The sequence below is a fragment of the Scleropages formosus genome, chromosome 21 (genome assembly GCF_900964775.1).
Source record: "Scleropages formosus chromosome 21, fSclFor1.1, whole genome shotgun sequence".
Taxonomy (NCBI): domain Eukaryota; kingdom Metazoa; phylum Chordata; class Actinopteri; order Osteoglossiformes; family Osteoglossidae; genus Scleropages; species Scleropages formosus.
This window is the reverse complement of record NC_041826.1, coordinates 22,715,768-22,738,697: the sequence shown is the minus strand read 5'-3', so window position 1 is coordinate 22,738,697 and position 22,930 is coordinate 22,715,768. Positions and strand designations below refer to the sequence as shown.

At 41.9% G+C, this 22,930-nt stretch overlaps 3 protein-coding genes across 8 annotated transcripts; 1 reads left to right on the top strand and 2 right to left on the bottom strand.

Moving 5' to 3' along the window:
• The first annotated feature begins 439 nt into the window (after positions 1–439).
• On the top strand, positions 440–6,774 carry LOC108920878 (galectin-5-like). Of its 3 annotated transcripts, XM_018729940.2 has the most exons (6): positions 505–515; positions 784–879; positions 1,874–2,253; positions 2,748–2,836; positions 4,451–4,622; positions 6,169–6,774. In XM_018729940.2, the coding sequence occupies exons 3-6, from the start codon at positions 1,909–1,911 to the stop codon at positions 6,325–6,327; spliced, it is 765 nt and encodes a 254-aa protein (XP_018585456.1). In that variant the 5' UTR covers positions 505–515; positions 784–879; positions 1,874–1,908; the 3' UTR covers positions 6,328–6,774. The 3 variants fall into 3 exon arrangements, with proteins under 3 accessions (XP_018585455.1, XP_018585457.1, XP_018585456.1); XM_018729939.2 differs by lacking the exon at positions 784–879 and having other exon boundaries at positions 440–515; XM_018729941.1 differs by lacking the exon at positions 784–879 and having other exon boundaries at positions 497–519.
• A 1,137-nt stretch (positions 6,775–7,911) lies between these two features.
• ora6 (olfactory receptor class A related 6) lies at positions 7,912–8,892 on the bottom strand. The gene has a single exon (XM_018729880.1). The coding sequence runs from the start codon at positions 8,890–8,892 to the stop codon at positions 7,912–7,914; it is 981 nt and encodes a 326-aa protein (XP_018585396.1).
• A 3,984-nt stretch (positions 8,893–12,876) lies between these two features.
• Positions 12,877–22,465, bottom strand: LOC108921004 (fatty acid desaturase 2-like). Of its 4 annotated transcripts, none has more exons than XM_018730187.2 (13): positions 22,219–22,459; positions 21,336–21,547; positions 18,998–19,108; positions 18,232–18,429; positions 17,854–17,955; positions 16,266–16,391; positions 15,653–15,713; positions 15,386–15,462; positions 15,193–15,290; positions 14,914–15,010; positions 13,686–13,765; positions 13,406–13,531; positions 12,877–13,314 (listed from the first exon to the last, which is right to left on the bottom strand). In XM_018730187.2, the coding sequence occupies exons 2-13, from the start codon at positions 21,519–21,521 to the stop codon at positions 13,263–13,265; spliced, it is 1,314 nt and encodes a 437-aa protein (XP_018585703.1). In that variant the 5' UTR covers positions 21,522–21,547; positions 22,219–22,459; the 3' UTR covers positions 12,877–13,262. The 4 variants fall into 4 exon arrangements, with proteins under 4 accessions (XP_018585703.1, XP_018585704.1, XP_018585705.1 ...); XM_018730188.2 differs by having other exon boundaries at positions 22,226–22,459; XM_018730189.2 differs by lacking the exon at positions 22,219–22,459 and adding an exon at positions 21,967–22,020.
• Between the last annotated feature and the right edge of the window lie 465 nt (positions 22,466–22,930).

Below are 22,930 nucleotides of genomic sequence, written 5' to 3'. Positions count from 1 at the left end.
GGGGATTTTACCACATTGTCAGTCAAACAAGCATGAACTATAATAAAAAGAGAATGTTATTTGACATTTGTTCTAGAAGATGCTTCCATATGGCCACTTTATTCCACATTTGTCTTTGTTCCTTCTTGTTTTCAGTTTGCATACCCAGGAATTACCTACTCATTTCTCAGAGCGATGGTGCTACTGGTTATCATTCTTCATTAGATTAATAAATTAAATTGCGTGCGTTCATGGAGAAGGTCAGAAGCCGGTTCACGGTGCTGGGAGCTCTACACTGTTTGCTGTACAGATAGGACATTGTACTCCAAAACATATGACCTTGTACAAGTGAGACTGTGTTTTACCACATTTGCTCATTTATAATTACTCCATTTTTTTGCCAGTGGGTGTGTTTCCACACAAAGTATCACTGCAAAAAAAAAAAAAGGCGTGACCGAATGTGAGGACAGTACATAAGACTCCGCACTTGGATTCATTTACAGTTTCATCTTAACTGAAGACATCAGCTTTGACAAGTGGGTAAATTATCAGTATTATTTTTTAATTAAATAAAAAATTAATGATTTCAATTAATTTTTGTGTTACATGCTATATTAATGTATTGACCAGATTAGCGTTACATTCTAGTAAAGGCTTTAGCGAGAAATGCTTTAATCAGCAAGGTTTCACTACGAGTTGTATGTAATTTGCATGGAGTTGCATGGAGAAAAGTGCCTGTTAAATGAATAAATGTGAGTGTACTATCAAATTAATTCATTTCTTTCTGTATGAAACTTTTCCTAGCATGTTGCATCACAGCACAAAATAGAAGGTAATGCAAAAGGCAGTAGTTGAGAAGAAAAATTTGCTGCAAGTGAGAAAGGAGAAAAAACCTTGAAGGTCAGTTATGAGGCTGAAGGTGAAGTATGAGTCTACAGCTCCAGGGTTAGGGTAGGGTTACAGTTAGAGTTAGGGTTAGGGTTAGGGTTAGGGATATGAGACTGATGGCGAAGTATGAGCCTGCAGCTCCAGGTAGTGCAGGAACTTAGGACCTGCAAATGTAAACCTCGTAAAATTCCTCCATGTGAACTTGATGTGCTCATGTGTACTTGTGCTCAGTGAGAGGAACAGCACAAATGCACACAGTTACCACACAACCTGAGTATGCTGAGTAAAAAAAAAGCGGTAAGCCTCACCTGTAGTCCCGCATGCATTGAAGAAGCGTACTTCACTTTGTCTGGTGGACTATAACACAGTTTAGAGGCGGTAAAACTGAATCGTTGACTGTACAGTTATTTATCGTACAAATTACAAGTACGGTAAGTTTGTATCCTGTGACTGGTTTTATAAATGCTAATGAGTTCTGATTATTAATAAAGGGCTAAAATCGGCAGATCTTTTGTAGTAAGCATTAAGAGTTTACTTAATTCAAAGTTTTATTGATTGATTGATCCCAGAAGGAAATTCAGTGTACACCATACACACATAGAGCATAAATGTGTATACAAGCACAGATAAGTAAGCATTAAAAGTTCAATATTTTTTGTGAGTTGCCTTAATTTTGTAAAATCCCTGCGTTATGTAGAGATATTGGAAATGACGGCTGTTACTGTCAGATTGTATTAATCCGTTTTTATCTGTGATTGTAGGGGTTGTTGTGTCTGTGTGAGTCACTCGGTGTTTTTACAAAGGTGCTTGAAATGAGGACTGTTATTGAAAAGTGTGTCACAGTACGACTTTGCATTTATCTCTTTGTGGGTTTTTCTCTGAATGTCCGTGTGAGTGAGTAAACATAATATTTGTGCGCGGAGCTGTGTGTGCGTGTTTGTTCTGTGAATCGCTCTCTGTGTATTTGAGACCGATGCTTCGCTTTCTCCATCTCCCGTCTGCGAAGCTTCGAGCAACAGTCCGCCAGCGAACATTTCTGGGATGTGGCAGGGCAGCCCGCAGTCTGGGGGACCATCGTGGCCCGAGGAGCCTGGTCAACCATTTTTTCCTGGCCAGCAGATTATCCCACCCTCCAGCTGTGGGCAACAACCTGGACAACCAGACCAGCAGTGTTTCTCAGGACAAGCTGCTGGCCAAGCTGGACAGATACCCTCTATAAGACAGCTGAACCCACTAAAGCAACTGGGATGGCTTCTAAACCCAGGACAATCAGTCTGGCCTGGTCAGCCTGGGGGACCGGCCATTCACCCCGGCACCTCGGTATGGCCTGGCCAGGGCTCTTCTGCTTCAGCTCAGCTGTGGCCCTGCCCACCTACTAGACCTCTGGTGAGGAGCTCCACATCTGAACCTTCATGCTTTCTGCTGTATACGTACACACTAGTGTAACATCAAGACCCAGCAGTAGACAGAGGACATTAGGTCTGTGCTAAACTGGCTGATGGTTTCATGGTCCAGCCACCCTTCTTCTCAGGAGCTGAAGGTTTTACACCGGTGGTGCATTTGATTAGATGCTTGGTGGAGTTTCCATTTGGGCTTAGGGTACCTTGGAGGGCTCACACAGGCCATCAAGTGAGGTTGGCAAGCCCCCCCCCACCAGGACACTGCTAGACCAAAGAAGTCAGGGAGGGGTTGGGGTTTGTTTGTGGACATCAGTGGGTGTTAATGTGAATTGTGAATGACTGAACTTTACATTATTAATATTAAGGGGCAGGTGTTCCATTTCAAGAAATGATGCAATCTTTTCAGTTCTCACCATCATCAACAAATCATTAATCTGTTGGTTCTTAATTAAATATATTTCCTTTTTTTTCCTCTTGTAGGCAGTCCCATACAACATGAACCTTCCCAGAGGGTTTTATGACAGGATGCTCATCACCATGAACGGAGCAGTCAAACCCAACGCTAACAAGTCAGTACAACTTAATTTTTACAATGAATTCATATCTCACCATCATTATAGACTCAAAGGTTTCACTCATGCCAATTTGACATATACATCCTGTAGAAGTATTTAGAAGCATCAATACATACTAAGGATGGGGGGGGGGGTGCAGTGGTGCAGTGGGTTTGACTAGGTCCTGCTCTCCGGTGGGTCTGGGATTCGAGTCCTGCTTGGGGTGCCTTGTGATGAAGTGGTGTCCCATCCTTACGCCCTGTGTTGCTGGGTTAGGCTCCGGCTTGCCGTGACCCCACATTGGACAAGTGGTTCAGAGAATGTGTGTGTGTGTGTGTGTGTGTGTGTGTGTGAATACACACTAAGAGATACCCTAACCCTACAATCAGGTCTCTTCTTCTTAGCAGTTTTGTGAAGCTGACCAAGACACACAGTCGGAATTTAAAGTGAAACACTTTTTAAGCCTTTCTTCCCTCATGACTTTCCATTACGCTGCAACTCATTGACCTTTCTCTACTCCATTGTGTCACCTGATGGAGGAACATGGCACTGTCTCTCGTGTGTGTGTGTGTGAGATGTGAAGATAAATAATTTTTTATTTTCCGTCATTTTAGAATAGACAGGTTTAATGTTTCTTCATGTTATTATAAGGTAATAAAATAAACTGCTGCTCTTTCCATGTCGTACTCTGCCTCGTGGCCAATGTTTGCAGTATGGAGGGGTGCTGAGACCCTGGACTGTCTGAGCCGTTGACGAAAATAAATATTACGACAGATTTTTAATTCGCTATAGTTTTGTCTGATGTTTATGACAGAAGTTAGTTAACCTGTACATAATCAAGGGCTTCAGCCATATTATTAGCTTTCATTAATTGTGACGTAAAAAGTAAAAAAAATTTAAAGAGTTAAAAAAACAGACTTATGGTCTCAAATGTGTTCATAACATGAAGTGTAGTGTATTTTGCACTTAAGAGCCTTTTTAATCTTGCATTTTAATATTGCAAAAGCAGACTTCCATGTTGCAAGTAGGAGCATTTAGCTAAATTTCATTTGTTGACCATAACCAAATGGTTTATCATCAGTATGTCAAATTTGAGTGAAAATCACTGCTTCCTCTATAAACCTGAAAAGTAGTAATGACAACTATATCTCAAGTGGTGCGATCTGACCTCCAGAGGCTTCAGTGCTTGGCTTCAGCTATATGAGAAACAAAAGGAGCCGAGATTTACTGAAACTAAAGTCACGTTCCGAAAGAAAAAGCAATAAAAAACAACAAAGAAGCAGTGAAAGTTTCCAGACATGATGCTCTTTATTGCGAAGAGGTGTGCAGGGCTGCATCTGTGCTCAGGATGGCATGATATTTAGAAACGATGAGTTCACTTTTACAATGTTTACTCTCATATTCAGTCTGTTTAGCGTCAATATGCACCTTAAGCTGATTAAAAATTAAACTTCTGCGAATGGCATTTACTGATAAATATTGATGGAAAAAAACAGGCCATTCCGCATCCTATAATAATATACCGCACTCCAAATATGTTCGACATTCGGGTGCACGAAAGCGCACGGACGTTTCATCTTATTCATTTCTTCACCGACAAGAGCGGTGTGAATATTTGTTGCTGTGCAGGTTTGCAGTCGACCTCCTTCGGGGACATGACATTGCCTTGCACTTGAACCCCCGCTTCAATGAGGCTGCTGGGCAGGTGATCGTGAGAAACCACAAAGTGGCGAACCAGTGGGGCAAAGAGGAGCGGGACCTGCAGAGTCCGTTCCCATTTATGAAAGGACAGCCATTCGAGGTCAGTGTGTGAAAATGTTAATATCACTCTAAAATAAGGCTTGGGCCTGGCACTTTTAATCCAAGCACTTTGTAAAGTGTTCTGAAACCCAAACATTATATGTATTCAGTTCTCAGCGTAATCACTTTGTTATTGTCTTTAGAATCCCAAAAAAAATGTAGCAATGGTGAAATAAATTGAGATAAACTCTAGTTGAAGATCAGGGTCCTTATTACAGTCAGTCGCTGGGTTACAAACGTCTGACTTACGTACAACCCGTAGTTACAAACCACCCCCGTAAAGCGTATTATATAAAAAATTTGAGTTACAAACAATGATTCATAATAACAAATGTTGCTACTTTGCGACGAGTCAAAACATTGCATGTCTACAGCAGTTCGTTGATGCGTGAGCCTGAGGTAGAACAAACACTTCACTCCTTTCAGTCGCACCACGTTGCTGTTAACAGTGACTTGTGTGTTACTGCATTTGGCAAATTTTTTGGTTTTTACCCTGGTAACCATGGCACCAAAGCGTAAATGTCATGCAAGTGATGGTGATGCATCAAAGAAAAGGGAAATGATCACAATTGAAACTAAAGTGGAAATAATAAAGCGATCGGAAAAAAGTCAAACATTAACAAACATTGGAAAAGTGAACATTAAAGTTGCTTTAATGTTTTTTATACCTACACACACACACACACACACACACACACACACACACACACACACACATTCTCTGTCTCCTCCTCTCTCTCCATTATAAATATTGTAGTAACATTTCTTCTTCTTATTATTATTATTATTTATTTATTTCTCTCTATTATAAATATTGGACATAGTTACATTTATTATTATTATTATTATTATTATTATTATTATTATTATATGAAAGATGTTTTAGTGTATCCGGAAGTGTTTCTTTAATGTTTTTTAATGCATAGAAAGGTACACAATATACTATGACAAACATTTGATTACCTGACGTTAGATACAACCCGTACCAACAGTAACTGTTCAGACTTACGTACAAATTTGACTTACATCCATTCATTCATTTGATGATTTTCTCCAAAGCAACTCACAATGTTAGTCTACCTATGGTTATTTACCCATTTATACAGCTGGGTTATTTTACTGGTGCAATTTAGGGTAAATACCTTGCTCAAGGGTACTACAGCCAGAGGTGGGGATCAGACCTGCTACTTTTCTGTTCAAAGGCAGGAGCTCTAACCACTAGGAACGGAACTCGTTCGTAATCCGGGGACTGCCTGTAATTGTTTACACAAATAAAACCAACAACTGGGCAAGAATGTATTTCCAAACAAACTGGTTTACAATAGAAACACTTACCATGGATACATTTATTCAAAATTGTTACATGTATTTCATAGTCTATCTTGTTGTTTCAGATAAAATTTAAGATCAGTTTCAAGAATTCCTCTAAAAGACTGTGGTTGAACACGGCAACAGCGTTGCACTTACGTTCTCATGAACGCGAGAAGCCGGTGAACTTATTTTGTGCCACACTATTTTCCTAACGCAAATTTTCGCTTTAATTTCAGCTGAAGATCCTGTGCACCTACCACGAGTTCAAGGTCGCGGTCAACAACACGCAAGTGCTGGAGTTCAAACATCGCATAAAAGAATTGAATCAAATCAACCGGATTAATATCTTTGGTGACATCACTCTCGCTTCCCTTAGTGTGGACAACCTGCCTTAAGTCCCACGCTCTCCTGGGACGAGTGGCCTTCATCGGCACTTCGCTCACTTACTTCATGTAAAATATTTCCATTTAAATGTCGTATAGATCAGAACAAATTACATATGACTATGCAAGACGGCAGTAAGCCATGCTGCTCTGTTATGCAAACAAACATTGCCTTTGGTGATGATTGCCCTTGTGTTTAAACAGAGACGTAATGGAACTCATAAGAACTGGAAATACAACTTTTCAGATATGAGGAAGGTTGGAATATATTATATGCTATGGCAAAATGCAAAATGTACTCTACAAAGAAACAGTATAAATACAATGTTCTCAACTATTTTAGCTAAAGCTGTAGAAAACATACTTTATTTGACCCCTCAAATAATCTTCTCCATTCCAGTGAATACAGAACTGCATACATTTTATTACAATTTTTCAGCCTTTAAGACACCCCTTTAAAATGCAAATTAAACTTCTAAAAGATATATATTAATAACCATCTGTGTATTTTGTTATTATATGCACATTATAACACTCCTGTAATTCTGTGCACTTCAATATCTTGAGGCTTCTTATCTATGATGATCTATAAAATATCTTTGATGGAATTACTGCTTTCTTTCTAATGTCGAATTCATTATAGCTGATCAATATTGATAAGATGTTTTAAATCTTAAGTGTAGCTGATTGTCATTGTCAAGTATGGGTATGAGCTGGATGGTTTAATTAATTTTTTTTCTGTAACTTTGTTTTTAAGCTTGAATATGTGATATCCTGTTTCAGACATATTCTTTAAATTTTTATTTTGCATTATGTGGGCAGTGATTTTATTAAGGATTGTGTCTCTACTAAAATGATGTTGAATACACAAAACTGATAATTACACAAAGGTAATGGAAAATTCAGAGAATTTGTGAATAAAAGGCAAATCTTAACAACGTTGGGAAACACGAAACGGACTTCATGCACACCCACCGAAGAATCCAGCCTAAACTGGAACCCATTAATAAAACTCTTAATTTGCACAGCCCCCTGCAGCCACATCCCCTTTAACTTTCCTCGTGAACTTCACATTTACTCCTAAATCACAGTTTTAAACCTTATTTTTGTGGCTCAGTGGATAACCCAACCATGAAAGATCTTGATAACTTTCCACAGTTAGTTAAGGAAACTGATGCAAAGCTCTTCCTCGAGCAGAACAGCCCAAGGATGGCATCATAAAATAGCGAAAATATTTGTATTCATACATAACAGCATGAATCCATAACCTTCCATTTTTAAATTGTTTAAACAAGTTGTATTTCAATATTGCACACCTTACAGGGAACTAGAAAGCGATCGAAAATGCAAAATTACACGTACAGCCTCGCATTGTCCCTCACTGATTACGGAGAACATTACTGAGACACACCATTCGGAGAGCCTCCGGTTCAAAGATGCCTTCATTTATAAATTATTCATGAATTTGCCATTTATAAGCTGCAAATACAACGAAGGATTACGGAAATAATTAAACTTGCCACACTTGTAAAATCTTTTCATAAATACGCTAAGCTAGAACACGGGTGAAAATGTACATGTCAACGCAGAACACGATTAGTTTACTTTGACGCAGCATTTCAGAGAGAAAAGATTGTTTCCTATACCGTACACATAGGGGCTGACGGTGGCGTACGTAGTGGTGATGTAGAATTCTGCCTCAGGCCAGAACTGGAACGTGTACGGGTCGAGTACCAGGTGCAGCATCAGGTAAAGAGCCCATGCCACCTGACAGAGGGCCATCGCTGCCAGGACTGCAATCGTACTTCTGTGGAAGGTCCTGAACAGCGATGGGCTTTGGATCTGCTGCTGCTGTGGAGGAAGCCTCGCAGGCTGCACCGCTGACGTCCGCTGCTGGACTAGTAAAATGCGAATAATGAGGCCGCTGGTTACCGTGACAATAAGAAACGGCAGTAGAGTCAGAAGAACGAGGAATATGGACTTATATATGACATGGAGCGTGGGACAGCTCCTCTTGGGACACTGGAAGATGTCCAGTGCGCAGTTCTCGTTGCGAGTCGTATTCTCCACGTTCTGGTCGAGGTTCATGAAGTAGGTGGGGATTCCAAGGATGAGGGCCAGCAGCACACTGGCCCCGCTGAGCGTCCGGGCCACGACGATGCTGTCCAGGGCTACCGGCAGCTTCACTCGAGTCCGGGCATCCTGAAGCTTTTGATAGCGGAAAACGCAGATCAGAACCGTGAACTGCATCGTCGCCGTCTCCCCAGACAATTTCAGAAACCTAAGAGTGCTGCAAAAGTGCAAAACGAGGGCCGATGACCCCGAGTGGACGATTATGATGTCGTAGACGTCCACAACCAGAATCTCGACCAGGTTTGAGGTTGCCAGTCCCAGTAGAAAGATCTCAAAAGTCTTCAGGCGGTTTGCAGAGAAGATTGATATGACAAGTATGATGTTCCCGACGACGCCAACGAATGAAATGAGTAACTGGAGAACGAGGAGTTTATCTCTGTATTGTTCCAGTCTCGCAGAAAGAGCACTGCTGCCGTTGCCTTCTCTCAACGCCGGTGGTTCCATGGCGAAAGAATCTCAGAAGCTTTTGCGAAGGGAATAAGACCTAAAGCAGAAGTGAGCAAGCAATGAACTACAAGCTCAAACCCAATCTGAAGCCAGGAAGCTTTTCGGTTACCATGTCGACAGCCCTGATTGGCTCTTTGCTTATTTGTTAGCAGATGGTTTTTACACGAGAGAAAAGACATAAGATCAGCCGCCTACTGGCTGTTATTTTGCCATCTAAAGGCAAGTTCTCCTCAACACCAGCTGATTCCATACAAGTGTTGGGCAACTTTAGAATTTTTCATTTCTTTTTCCCACTTTTTACCTTTTCTTTAGAGATTGTGAACTGAACATTAGCTCGGTGAACCTGGAGTTCTCCTAAGTGTGGGATGTACCGCCGACACGGCTGCGGCGTCACTCTGGGATACCGGACCATACGATTCTTTAACGAGAAAGGTCCTCAGGGTCAAAGTAGCACTCCGCACTGTTGCTTTGATTCCGAAATGTCTCTTCAAACTACCGGAGCTTGCAATGCCGGGTCCCTGAGGAACAGCTCCGAATGCTCATTAATTTAATTCAGTTCACTTCAATTCGTTTGGGTACATCTTGTCAACAAGGCAATACAGGGCTTGGAAGTAGACACCACAAACCACCTACACCATAAAAGATAAAGACAAAGAAATTAGTTTGCTAATTTTATACTCTGACATGGTGCAAACAAGGGTTCATATTGCGTGGGGTGTCTCTCCTACTAAGAAACGCCCTTCAATGGGCAGTAGAGTAGAGTGAATGCAGAGAGGTGCCATGAGTCCATCAGGTCCAGCAAACAGGTCCCAGCAACGAAACTACCGTCCGTTTGAGATCTTCAAAACAAGCCTAAAAATATTAGTATAGATGCTGTAAAACAAAGTTGTTTTAGTTGTACAACCTGTCAAACTACAGCCTTTCTCACAACACCTGGTCAATGTTATTACATCCCGTTACAAAAAATCACTTTCTTTGTAAAAAGTAAACATTGTTTTCTTACCAAGTGCAATACCCTAAAAAGTTAAAAAGGATTCAACACTGTTTACAGAAGCATCCTGTTCTGATCATGTAAGATACAGGCAGTCCCCCAGTTACGAACATCTGACTTACATACAACCTGTAGTTACGAATCACGCCCCGTAAAGCCTATTAAAATAAAAATTCGAGTTACATACAATGATTTGTAATAACAAATAGGAGCTACTTTGCGACGAGCATCAAAACATTGTGCATGTACAGCAGTTCGTTGCCTCATGGGGGGGGGGGGGGGTCACGTGAGCCCAAGGTAGGACAAAGACTTTATTCTTTTAAAGATGTTTTGGAGTATCTGGAAGTGTTTCTTTAATGTTTTTTATACCTACACACACACACACACACACACACACACATTCTCTCTCTCCTCCTCGTCCTCTCTCTCCATTATAAATACTGTAGTTACATTTATTATTGTTATCATTATCATTACATTGTATTATTACTGTATTGTTATATGAAAGATGTTTCAGTGTATCCGGAAGTGTTTCTTTAATGTTTTCTATGCATAGTAAGGTACTCGATATATTATATAATAAGACAAACAGTTGACAAACTGACATTAGATACCCACTGTTCCGAACTGTTCTGACTTACGTACAAATCCAACTTAAAGACAGACTGAGGAACGTAACTCGGTCGTAATCCAGGGACTGCCTGTATTTATATTTCAGTTCATCTTAGTACAGTTTCCAAAGTGTCATTTCCAAAAAGCAGATGTCCTGCAGATATCAATTGAGTTGGCACTACTTCCGCAAAGAGAATTACATAACAATTTCAATTGTAAAATAAAGGCATTCCCTCGTGTAACAAGTGCAAACCCAGCTCAGTCTGTGCAGTTTTCTTGGTCTTCTCATTTTAACACAGGTTTCTTTGAGATGCTCTGGTTTCCTCACATAGTCCAAAGACATCTGTTTCAGGAGAACTGGAGGCTCCAATGTGCCTGTGTGCATGTTGTAATGATGACGTATTATGGTGGAGACTAAGGGGTTGCTCCTCCCCTCGGTCATCTCTCCCGCGCGCGCGCAGGCTGATATACTTGGCCGTGTACACATTTTGTGTCTCGCACGTTTTGGAGTTTACTTTAATGTTGTTTATTTTATCGTAAAGACAGCTGTGTGAAATATGTCATCCATAGTTGCCTACAAGATATTAAAAAGAAGAGCTTCCTTTTTTCCGTGTCCGTCTGGGTTTATATAATTATACGCCTTTCTGGAATCCACGTGAGGATCTGGGCTAACTCATTAGCCAGATCGTTACAATGTGTGTGACATACATTTAGTTAACGTACTTTAAGGATTATGCTTTATTGCTGTATTGTTTTAAAATTATTTACTCTAATCACAAGGGTGGCAGGTCTGGGGTTCGAGTCCTGCTTGGGGTGCCTTGCGATGGACTGGCGTCCTGTCCAGGGTGTGTCCCCTCCCCCTCCAGCCTTGCACCCTGTGTTTCTGGGTTAGGCTCCGGTTCGCCACGACCCCACTTGGGACAAACACTTTCAGACAGTGTGTGTGTGTGTACACTCTAATCACTCATTGTGCCTGTAAGTGTTCTGCTGAACTCTTCGCAAGGTATCATTTGTGTTACAAGAATTGTACTCTAAATGAAATCACAAGCGTGACGTAGGTTTGATCCCCGCTCAGTCTGTATGTTCTCTCTGGGTGCTCTGGTTTCCTCCCACAGTCCAAAGACATGCTGTTCAGGTCCCCATAGCGTGTGAGTGACAGAGAGAGTGTGTGTGTTCCACTGATGTATGGATGAGTGACCCATTGTAAGTAATGTATCTAGCAGTGTAAGTCACCGCGGTAAATAAGGTGTGTGGGCTCATAACACTACACAGAGTTCATTGTAAGTCGCTTTAGAGAAAAGTGTCTGGTAAGTAAATACATGTAAAGGTAAATATAAATAATTTGTAAAGCATTCCACGGCTCAGAGTTTTACTTTAGGTCTTTTGCTTTCTCAACTCTGAGCACATTCTTTAAAACTTCCCAACTTTAGAACTCATTTTTATAAAGGAAGAACTAAGATGTTTGCCTGCAGGCACTAACAACTTTTGGGTACAGCAGTTCCTTGTGATATGAACATCTGATTTTTTTGAGAAAAGTGTCTTCCACTTTGTCTATTTTTAATTGCCTTTTTCTCATCATTCTGTTGTCTCAATTGTGTCTGTTGTAGAGCAATAAATGAAAAGCTGCATTTCCACATCCCACCACTAGTTAGTAGCAATAGTTAAAGCAAAGTAGTAAAGTAAGAGTAAAAACACCCAGAGTAGTAGTAAAACACTCAGAAGGAACACAGACACATTCATTCACTCACTTCCAAAGTTTACAGCTCAAAGTAGTGTGAAGTTAATAAAAATGTCAAAGTGAAATGTCCTCAAAATTTTTATTCACTATATCCATATCAATCCGTTTAAACAGATAAATTCTACATGGAGATAATAAACAGATAAATCCTAGCTGGAGATGATAAACAGATAAATTCTACATGCAGATGCCTGTGTAACAAGCTGGTTAAAAAATTATGGTTTTGGACTAATTGCTGTTTGAGAATCATGTGTTTGCATCTGTATCTCTGTCTGTTGGTGAGATGCACTTTTTTTTTTTTTTTTTTTACTCCGAGTTGTGTGTCACTTTGGAGAAAAGCTTCTGCTAAATTAATAAATGTAAACATGTAGCTAAAGAAATTTAAAAAAGTGGTCCAAACCTTATGTCCACTGGGTACGTATCTATGAGGTCAACGTATCTAGTGGGAGGATTTTTTTTTCCCCCAGCTTTGTTAAACAAGCTTTAATTTTAATGTTATGTCATAAAAGTGTTACACTGCAACGTAATGGCATCACTCGTGGGATTGTACCCTGTCTCTTACCCTGTTTCCAGGGTACAGCAGGGCCACTGTGACCCTGCACTGGACAGTACTGATGAAAGTGTTAAGGATATAGCTGTGTTTTTTTTTTTTTTTTTTTTTTTTTAAACAGAACCTAACCTCTTAAGTGCATTCCTCAGTTTTTATTGATAACCTGGGGTAAAGGTGATTCTGGAATTACAAAAAAGCGCATCAGGGAACAAACTTCCAGTTCCACTTGTGTTTTCAAGCTGAGGACAGCGTACATATTTCATTTTCTCGTAACCGAGTTTTTACAAAAGGAGCCTTCGTTATATGAGGGGAAACCTGTACAAAATTATGGCTGTTCATAATACCGATCAAGTGCAAAACTGATCACGTTTTTAAAAGTCACATCGTCACATTCAATAAAACCTCAAGGATTAAAATGTTCTATTTGCAAAACTTGTCGCGTGAAGCCTAACGCCAAGCCTCCCGTGACCCAGGGGTCACTTATGAAGATATGCGTCCAGCCACAAGTCTCCAGACTTCTTAAGGGAGCTAAAAAGAGAAGATCGACACTGTTACGCCTTGCTGTGCATCATTAAATTTGGCCGCAGTTCACAAATCCACTGTAGAGCGTCGTTCTTACCCGACGATATCGGTGAAACCTTGCCACAGCGATTTCACCTGATATCGAACACCGTGTTTTTCACACAGCGCACGCACCATTGGGGCTGCCTTCCAGTAGTTGTGCCGAGGCATTGTGGGAAACAGGCTGCGAACGAGCGGTGAGCAGATGAAGGGGCGGCACGTTACAACGTTTCAATACGTCAAGCCTCCTGCCCCGTCGACAGGCTCACCATGCACAGCAAAAGGAATTGTTAATAGATCTTAATTAATGACTGAACGCTGCCGTGTTTCATACTTACTGATGTTCGATCTGGAAATTGAGGTGTCCACTGAACCAGTCGTTGAAGAACGACTGCTCAATATTACACGTGGCACTCAACTTTAAAAAGAAAAAAGAACAAGGGTTAATGGGGCAGCTGGTAGTACGGTGGTTCGAATCCCACTACAGCAACGTTGAGCAAAGTACAGTCATGCGCCGCTTAACGACGATTCGCTTAATGACCGACCCCATATACGACGCTGTTCCCATAAGATAATAGCGCTGAAAAATTCTTATCGAATAGCTACGTCGTAGCATAACATGTTAGTCACATGTTCGTGGTGATGCTGCTGTAAACAAACCTACTGCGCTGCCAGTCGTATAAAAGTATAGCACATACAGTTATGTACAGTACATAATACTTGATAATGATAATAAACACCTGTGTTACTGCTTTATGTATTTACTATACTTTTTTTATTTTACAGTGTACTCTACTTATAAAACAGTTTATTGTAAAATAGTATGCTGTGTTACTCCGGCAGCATCATCATAAATCTCTTGTTTACTGCATCGAGGCTATACCATCTAGGTGTGTAAGTACACTCTATGATCGAGGCTATACCACCTAGGTGTGCAACTACGCTCTATGATCGAGGCTATACCACCTAGGTGTGCAACTACGCTCTATGATCGAGGCTATACCACCTAGGTGTGCAAGTACGCTCTATGATCGAGGCTATACCATTTAGGTTTAAGTACTCTATGATGTTCGCACAACGACAAAATCGCCTAACGACGCATCTCTCGGAACGTGTTCCCGTTGTTAAGCGACATGTCTGTACTCATTTCACCAGTCACTAAAGGAATAAATGTTAAAGTTCCTCCATGTTGTAATTTCCTTTGTGTAGATTTGCATCATTTGCCCAAACTCCAATGATTAATGGCAGGAAACCCAGTCTTAGACTTCAGACTGTAAGTTTCAACATGAAATGGCAAATAAATGTTAGTGAAGCTGTGTGTTCACAGATGTCCATTAAGAGGAATAAACAACCATCTTTTTCCACTCCTTGGGGAACCCAAATTCCACTGCACGCCTTCACTGTACACTTTCTTTCTGGAGATGGTGAAGTTCATCATTTTATTACTTTCTCTGAACGTGTCAGTTGAGGTCATCACATGACACCCTTCGATGAACCCCGAACCACGGTGGAATTTGAGAAGCCATCATGTAATTGATGGGCAATTTGCACACAAGTCCTACGCACCTGCATGGTGAGCCAATCCTGATGTTTCTCGTGATCGATCTCCATAGGAATGTGGTTCATCTGTGTCACCCACACAAACCAGTGGCTCTCCAGAAACCTGGCCCAGATGATCATTCATATCATTTGTGACGTTCACTCCAGGAAATACACTCTTCGAAAATACGCGTGCGGCTACTTGTGTATTTTTTGCCTTGCAGTGCAAGTTTATCCAAGATAAAGGACTGCAGGTGTTCACATATTAAGATTGTACAGCAAATATTACTATAGTTTACAACTCACCTTATAAAGCTGATAAGTGCCAGAGAGCCAAAGACCCCGTAGAAAGGAATGTAGCTGTAAAAGAATCTTGCGTAGAAGCTGAACCACCATGCCAAGTCCTGGAGCGGGCAGGTGGCACTTCGATTATGTTGAATATCGAACATCTAAAAACATTATTAAGGTCTGAAAACGAAGTAAAAATCTGTGAACTCACCACCCAGAGACGACGAGACAACATTATGCGCACATTCTGCATGTTGAAAATCACTGGAATAATCAAGGGTGGTCCAACTGGGAGAGGGAAAGAAAAGCATAATACCCAACAATATTTCATATTTAAAAAAAATAAAGAAATAAATAAAACTGTACATTTATTCAGTTTTATCATTTAATGTCAATACCACAATTTCACTACCTTTTACTAGCAAGAAGGAATACAAGTAAGATGAATTATTTTAAAGTGAAGCGAAAAGGTGCTCACTGAGGAAGAAGTACTGATGTTGATGATTATAGGGCAAATACTTGAGCTTCTTTATTCCATACTGAAAAACAGACCAACAGAAAGACCAGGACATGTGTTTGAGGACATCAGTAAAAGAATGACCTGGAAGATACGACTGTACTGTGTTTACCGGAATGCCAGTGAAGGGAAAAAACTGAATTTCTCTGTTTGCTCTTTATTTTCTCAACTCTTTAAACAAAGACATAATTTAAGTGGATAATATTTCGTTGCACAAAGGTAACTTCCACTGTTTCAAGCAGTGTTATGCATACACTACTGTATAAAGCATGTGTTACTATAATTACCTGTGTAAACTGAGTAATAATACAAGCACAAATTCATTTTTCTAAATTTCAACCATCAACTTCACCAGCTTTCGCTATAGAGAGAAAATATAAATAATATAATAATACAATTTATTACCTTTTTGAATTAAGTAGTTACAAATTAAAACATTCAGGTACTGCTCCTATAACGCACATCTCACATATGTCATCCCCCATGGATTTCCACAACACACTATTTAATTAAAGGAATGCAAATGACACCCAGACCCTATTTATCAAAGTATCAGTACAGCAGAGATTAATACCTCTATGGGCTGTATGCTTCCAATCACAAAGGCATGCTGCGTGTTGACGTCAGGGTCCTTGCCGAAGATGTTGGGCTTAGCATGATGCTGGAAGTGCAGATGATTCCACCAGCTGGCAGAGGCACCCTGGAAATAGGGACGAGACAAGTACGACAAACTCAGAGCGAGCAGCTCAAATACGAGAGACTTGATAAAGCTTAAAGAAAACTGGCAGATCAATGGGTTGAGTTTAATGTTCAGTTGTCCACCTAATTTAACAGCATCTTGGTGAGAAAGCTTCATTGCCAGTTGAGTTAATATTGCCAACATATAGAAAGTGAAATCATAAATGAGTGGAAAGAGTTCAAATGGGCTCCGAAATCACCTTGATCACTGGATAGTTGCGCTTGGTTGGCCAGTTCATAACGGACCTTGTTCTTTGACTGTTGACCTTCTCCGGTTTCTGGTTGTATTGAACCCATGTGCCTCAACGCAGGCTCTACTGTGCAAGATCCTTTCCTCTCATCAGCTTGTACCCAGCAGCCAGATCCGTGAAATACTGCAGATCTTAAATTGTAAGGCTCTTTACCATCTGACAAGTAGCTCTTGGGTTGACCCAAGGCCCCTGCTGATGGAGAATCCTCAAAAAGAAAACCAGTATATTTGGACTAAGACCAAAAACTGCTGAAGGAAATCCATCAAATCCAGTAGCCCAGAGACAGAGAATTAACTGTAAATCTAACTCTAGGAATCCCTGCCCTCCTACTTTTTTAAAAAAAAAAAAAAAAAAAAAATACAACTAACCTGTCTACAACTGACAGTGAACGTGATTTACTCAGCAGCCACTGAATAACTAGTGAAGCTCTACTCCTGAACTATATTACTCTCAATTCGGGAGTTAAAAGTGACAATGTCACACCTTTCATCACCATTGCTTTTTACACAATCAGGCGCTGTTGGGGGTCTCACCACTTTTAGGGAAAGCATACATATTGCTGAAGTAACTCAATGCTGATTGTCCAGCTCAGTTATTTTAATTGCTTTCATCTGAAGTCAGTATCAGTTATTTATGGACCTACAGGACATTATTTACCTGCATTTATTTATTCATACTGGGACAATGTGAAGATGTTCTGGAACCCTGGTTCTCCAGAGGGAATTCGTTCAACTGGCCCATGGATTTGGATGCTGTCTAGTAAGAGGCAGGGAACTCGCATGGTGAAGTCTCAGTCTGGGAAGATGAGTTCAACCCCAAGAAGGTCAACAGTCAACATTTATAATAACTGTCCACTGGGAGCTCTTTCCAACTCACACCTTTTCACATTCTGTGCTCTGACAGCATTATCTTCATTGCTCACAATGTTTTTGGAGCAAAACTGCCAAGAAAAACAATCAGAGAAGCTTTTGGAGGAAAACCACACAAATTAGGGTTAGAGATACACGCTGAACAACGGTATTTAATGAGTGTCAATTAGTAGAAATGTTGCTCAACACAGAGAAGAGCCCGACACAGTTGAGGGAAACACAGACAGACCTCCTCTTTCCTCTTACGCGGGCGGCAGTGTGTGTGTGAGAAAAGCACTCTATAAAAATTAATTGAATTATGAACCTTTAGGTGTCCAATGACAAACTTGTGCAGAAGGTGGTTCCAAAATGACTTCCTGAAGACTGAGAGGTGGCCAAAGTCATGTTGAAGCCATCCCGCCTGAGCCTGGAAGCAAAGCGTATTGATCTGTTACAAGGTAAATATTACACTTTAAACTTGTCACCGGTGTAACCTGGTTGAACCATAAACAACCCAGATACCTTGCAGTTCTTTTACTTTCTCGGTACCCAACCCCTATTCTCCATCACCCTATGCATCTTCACGTAACAGTTATTTCCATGGAAGACTAGCACGATCACTGATTTATGGGCTGCGACTCTTCTATCTGAGAACTTGTCCCTGGGCAAAGGAGAAGACCCTCAGCTGTTGTGGTGAAGATACCTGGGAAGTGGTGAGAATCACTGCGCACAGAAGAGTTGGGATCCAGCCTGTTCCCCAGTGCCACAGCACCAGGAGAGCCAGCATCTCCAGGACCAAGAGATGCCCAAGATAGAGGCAGAAGAACAGAGGACTGGTCCGGAACAGACCCTCTCTCTCCAGAACCTCACGAAGGGCCCGGAAATCTTTTGTCACTGCTGCCTGAGGATGGTAGAAATGGTAAAAGAGCCGAACTGCAAAGTAGGAGATCATAAATCATCGCAGCACAGCCCAAAGGTGACTCAGTCGCACGTGACCTCACATTTTGAAAATTCCAAAGAAGTGCGAGATGTACATCACTTTGGAGAAAAGCATCTGCTAAATAAATGTCAACGTCAATGTCGATGTAAATGTTGCCCCTGGACTCTTGCCAAATATGAACTTATCATAATCATGTGCTACTGAGTACCAGCCAGTTCAAATTCAATACTAATAATCTGCATTACAATGTTTTTAATAATCTCTACAGAACCTAATCAAGATTGAGTATCAAATCCAATGAAAACTAGGCTACACATTTTTCATGTGAGCCAACCTGTAACAATGACTGCAAAGGAAGTGAAAATAAATGGATCCTGAAAAATGTCAAAGCCAAACAGAAGAAAGAGTCTCAAGGATGAAGACCCAAAAAAAGAAACAAATTATAACAGCAACACTAAACATGAAAGAGGATAAGTTAAAGTGTACATCTGCATGGTAACGTTCATTTGTTTAGTGGGAAAGAGCTCACATTTTTCTGGTGATCCTGACAGGGCTCCGACGGGTCCAGCTCCCCGATCAACAACGGTTTCAGGAATTTGCGGACGAAGTCAAGTTCCGGGTGAAATGCGACGAACGCATCCTGCAGCGCACGCACGCACACACACACACACAAAGGTGGAGACGCTTTTGATCCGCACAACTCCGCTCAGATTGCAAACGATACGATTTATTGTCAGACTTCTGTGACATTCGTTTTGCATCCTAGGATCTATCCGTCACGGCGATGACATATTAGAGAACAGGGCAACACACAAGGGTTTCAGAGAGAACAAACAAGAATAAGAAAATATGAATAAATAGATAAACAACGCACAGTTCCATATGACACACACTCTAAACACGAGACACAAAGACAACACACAACGCGCGTTACAATACGCTGCAAACCCACATTTTCCATATTGCAATTACAGGCAGTCCCTGGATTACCAACGAGTTCCGTTCCTAAGTCTGTCTTTAAGTCGGATTTGAACGTAAATCGCAATAGTTAGGTATGGCGGGTATCTAACCTCAGTTAGTGAAATGTTTGTCTTAGTATATAGTATATCGTGCACCTTTCTATGCTTAAAACCCATTAAATAAACACTTCCAGATAAACTAAAACATCTTTCATATAACAATACAGTAATAATGTGATGTAATAATGTAATAATAATAATAAATGTTTCTACCATATTTATAATAGAGAGAGAGGAGAGACAATGCGTGTGTGCGTTTTCCAGTGTTCGTTGGCGTTTCTCCTTTTTCCGATCGCTTTATTATTTCCGCTTTAGTTTCTATCGTGATCGTTTTCCTTTTCTTTGATGCATCACAATCGCTTCACATTTACACTTCGTTGACGTGGTTAGGAGGGTAAAGACAAAAAAATTTAAGCCAAATACAGTAACACGAGATACTTAACAGCAACATGATCTGACTGAAAAGAAGGAAGTCTGTAATCCCTCGGGCTCACGTTCCGACGAACCGCTGTAGATGTGCAATGTTTTGATGCTCATCGCAAAGTAACGTTGTCTGTTATTACGAATCATTGTTTGTAACTCAAATTTTTAATATAATAGGCTATACGGGGGGTTGTTCGTAACTACGGGTTGTATGCAAGTTGAACGTTCGTAACTCGGGGACTGCCTGTATCTTACATTATCAGAACAGGATGCTTATGGAAATAGTGCTCGTATTCCTTCTGAACTTCTTAGTGTCTCCTATTTGGATGTCATAGTTGAGCAACCTAACTGATTCAAGAATGAAAGAATCCTTAAACTTGTTCAGTCTACACCGTCTCACTGAAGGCACAACCAGATATTCGGTACACGGCACGGGTGCGAGGTGCCTTGTACGTTTTCCAATGTTCTTCTGGTTAGCTGCCCAAATGCTCTGCTCAAAAGGATGGCCCACAATGTTGGAGCAGATCTGAAGTACTTTGAACAACTTGGTCTTGAGTTTAACCAAAAGACAGATATACCAGGTTATACCGCAGTACTGTATGATGCTCTGAACTATCTATGTTGAATAACAAGCAAAATCTATCTGCTGGACCCAAAGGATTGCACTGCACTGCTGCATCTTACCGTTTCATATACTCATCACAAGGATAATGTGGTTAATTCATTCAGTGAAATCACCTCATTTGGGCGATTCCCACTGGGAGAGGTTCGAATTACCATTATTTATTACAGAAAAAAATAGTTGGTTCAAGGACCAAAATAATAGGTATTTTTATGCATGACCGCAATAACAGATTTTTTACAATATTTGTAACAAAATTATTTACATCTTTTTTTATTAATTCATTCCTTCATTATGAAAAATAAATTTTGAATAACATGTTGTCCAGCACAGGGTGCGATACAGGGTGCTCCCTGGACAGAGACATCTTAATAATTTGCTTCAGAGATATTTACGAAGGTGGCACAGTGGTACAGAAGTAGCACTGCTGCCTCACAGCACCTGAGCCATTTGGGCATAGGTGTGAATCCAGCTCTGTCTATGTGGAGTTTGCAAGTTCTCCCTGTGCATGTCTGAGTTTCCTCCAGGTGCTCTGGTTTCCTCCCACACTCCAAAGACACCTGTTTCAGGTGAACTGGTGAAGATAAATTGCCTGTAGCGTAAGTGTGTGTGCGCGGCTACCCTGTGACTGATGCCCCATCCAGAGCGTACCCCCCCGCCTTGCACCCAGGGATGCTGGGATAGGCTCCAGACCGCTGTGATCATGACCAAGACCAGCGGTTAACAAGAGAGAGAGAGCGACAGTGAGACGTCCACTCACCCGCTTCCCTTAACCACTTGTGAGAATCAAAGCAGCGATTTACCGTGGCGTCCTCGCCCGCGTAGTGACCGATGACCCGATGTCCACCTGGATGCCGCTTCACCCACTCAGAGATGTCGTACACCTTCCTGTCGATGACCAGCCACTGGTCACTCCTTTGGCAGTGCTGCTGCACCTCTGTCCACGTGTAGAGGCGGCTGCCCTGGCAGTGCTGCCCCCCGCCGCCCATCGCGCTCCTCGGCTGCAGAGCAACGCCTGCGAAGGCAAACGGCGACGAAGGAGGCGTTTACACCCAGTGTACCGCGGTAAAAGGAGCTGCTCTTCTACAGAAACCTGCTGCTGGCACTGAACAATTATTAACGAACGAGGGACGTAAAAAAGCAGCGAAAAGGCACTAACTAAGTCCGCGTGGCGCAATGTTCTGTAGCCAAGGTAAAACGGCTGTGAAAAAGATGAAACAGATGTGCACAGTCCCTACATCATCGGGAAATAAAATGGGCTTCATTCAAGCCCTGGCGGGCCAAAGCAAAGCCAAAGCAAAGGGCCGCTAGTTAGTCAGTGCACCGCGATGCCGCAGATTCATTGTGCTCCGCTCTCCCCTTTTTTCTGCACTTAAAGACTGGAATACTACAGCTACACCACATTTAATTCACTCTGTCTTTTTAAAAATGTACATGATCGTATGAAGCCTTCCTTTCCCTTCTGTATCGGCGGTGATGCTGGAATTAACCTTCATTTTACAGTGTTTTTCACTTCCGCGGCTCTCTGCGTCCGGTGCCGCTGTTCCGCTTTGATCTGCAGCAATAGGCGTTACTTTGTTTCCGCCGCTGCAATGGCTGACGTAGCGGCTACTGTTTGATGTGAGACAACAAAGAGCGAAGCATCCTACTGTATCCTGCTGTATCCCGCGGGAACACAACACGTACCACCGACCTGCTCCGCTCTCCTTCTTCCTTCCTCCCGCTTCCGTCGGCGCCGCTCCGGCTTCTGCGCTCCGTAACAAAGTTCACGCGCTGCCGCTACCTGCTCTCGTTCCCGGCGCGATCATTCGAGCGGCCCGGTCCAATCCTCGCCCCCGAGCCGCTCCGCGCGCGCTCGCAATTGGCCCGCGCGGCTCTTCCGACATCCGCGGGGAGGCTGCTCGCGCTCGCCGTTCGCGTTCCCAGATAAACTGCGGGGAGTCTGACGCGCCGCCGCCGCCGGTGTCGCGAGCCAGGGCTCGCGGCCCGGCTCCAGGTCACGGCGCGCGTTTCTTCCCAAGTGGCGCTTTTCGCTGTACTTTGCTCCGCTGGGATTCAGAGGAGATTTATGGAAATCGTTCTCACGGGTCACTGAGGCCTGTCCATGTGCGCTTCAGACTGAGTTACTCAGTTCAAGGCGCCAGTGTCAGTGCGTCACCTGTAGCCAAACGACACACACTAGTTATCAGAGCTAAATGTTCATGTACGTTTTCACTGACAAATAAGCCGAAGCAAAATGTCTTACAGTATATCTTTGCGAAAAGCACTGAAAATTTACTTCAAGGGCATGAACATGTAGGTCAAGTTGTCCATTTATTAAAATTAACACAAAGTAATCGTATGGAGGGGCCGCGGTGGCGCAGCAGGTTTGGCGGGTCTGGGGTTCAAGTCCCGCTCG

Bases quoted from the DNA above. Each gene is read 5' to 3' on its own strand.
- LOC108920878 (XM_018729939.2), top strand. From the start codon at position 1,909: ATGTGGCAGGGCAGCCCGCAGTCTGGGGGACCATCGTGGCCCGAGGAG. The intron at 2,254-2,747 runs GTGAGGAGCTCC...TTCCTCTTGTAG, and splicing joins GCCCACCTACTAGACCTCTG to GCAGTCCCATACAACATGAA. The intron at 4,623-6,168 runs GTCAGTGTGTGA...CTTTAATTTCAG, and splicing joins TGAAAGGACAGCCATTCGAG to CTGAAGATCCTGTGCACCTA.
- ora6 (XM_018729880.1), bottom strand. From the start codon at position 8,892: ATGGAACCACCGGCGTTGAGAGAAGGCAACGGCAGCAGTGCTCTTTCT.
- LOC108921004 (XM_018730187.2), bottom strand. From the start codon at position 21,521: ATGGGCGGCGGGGGGCAGCACTGCCAGGGCAGCCGCCTCTACACGTGG. The intron at 19,109-21,335 runs GTAAATCGCTGC...CGTGCGCTGCAG, and splicing joins ACGCGGGCGAGGACGCCACG to GATGCGTTCGTCGCATTTCA. The intron at 13,766-14,913 runs GTGCGTAGGACT...TTCTTTTTAAAG, and splicing joins AGGATTGGCTCACCATGCAG to TTGAGTGCCACGTGTAATAT.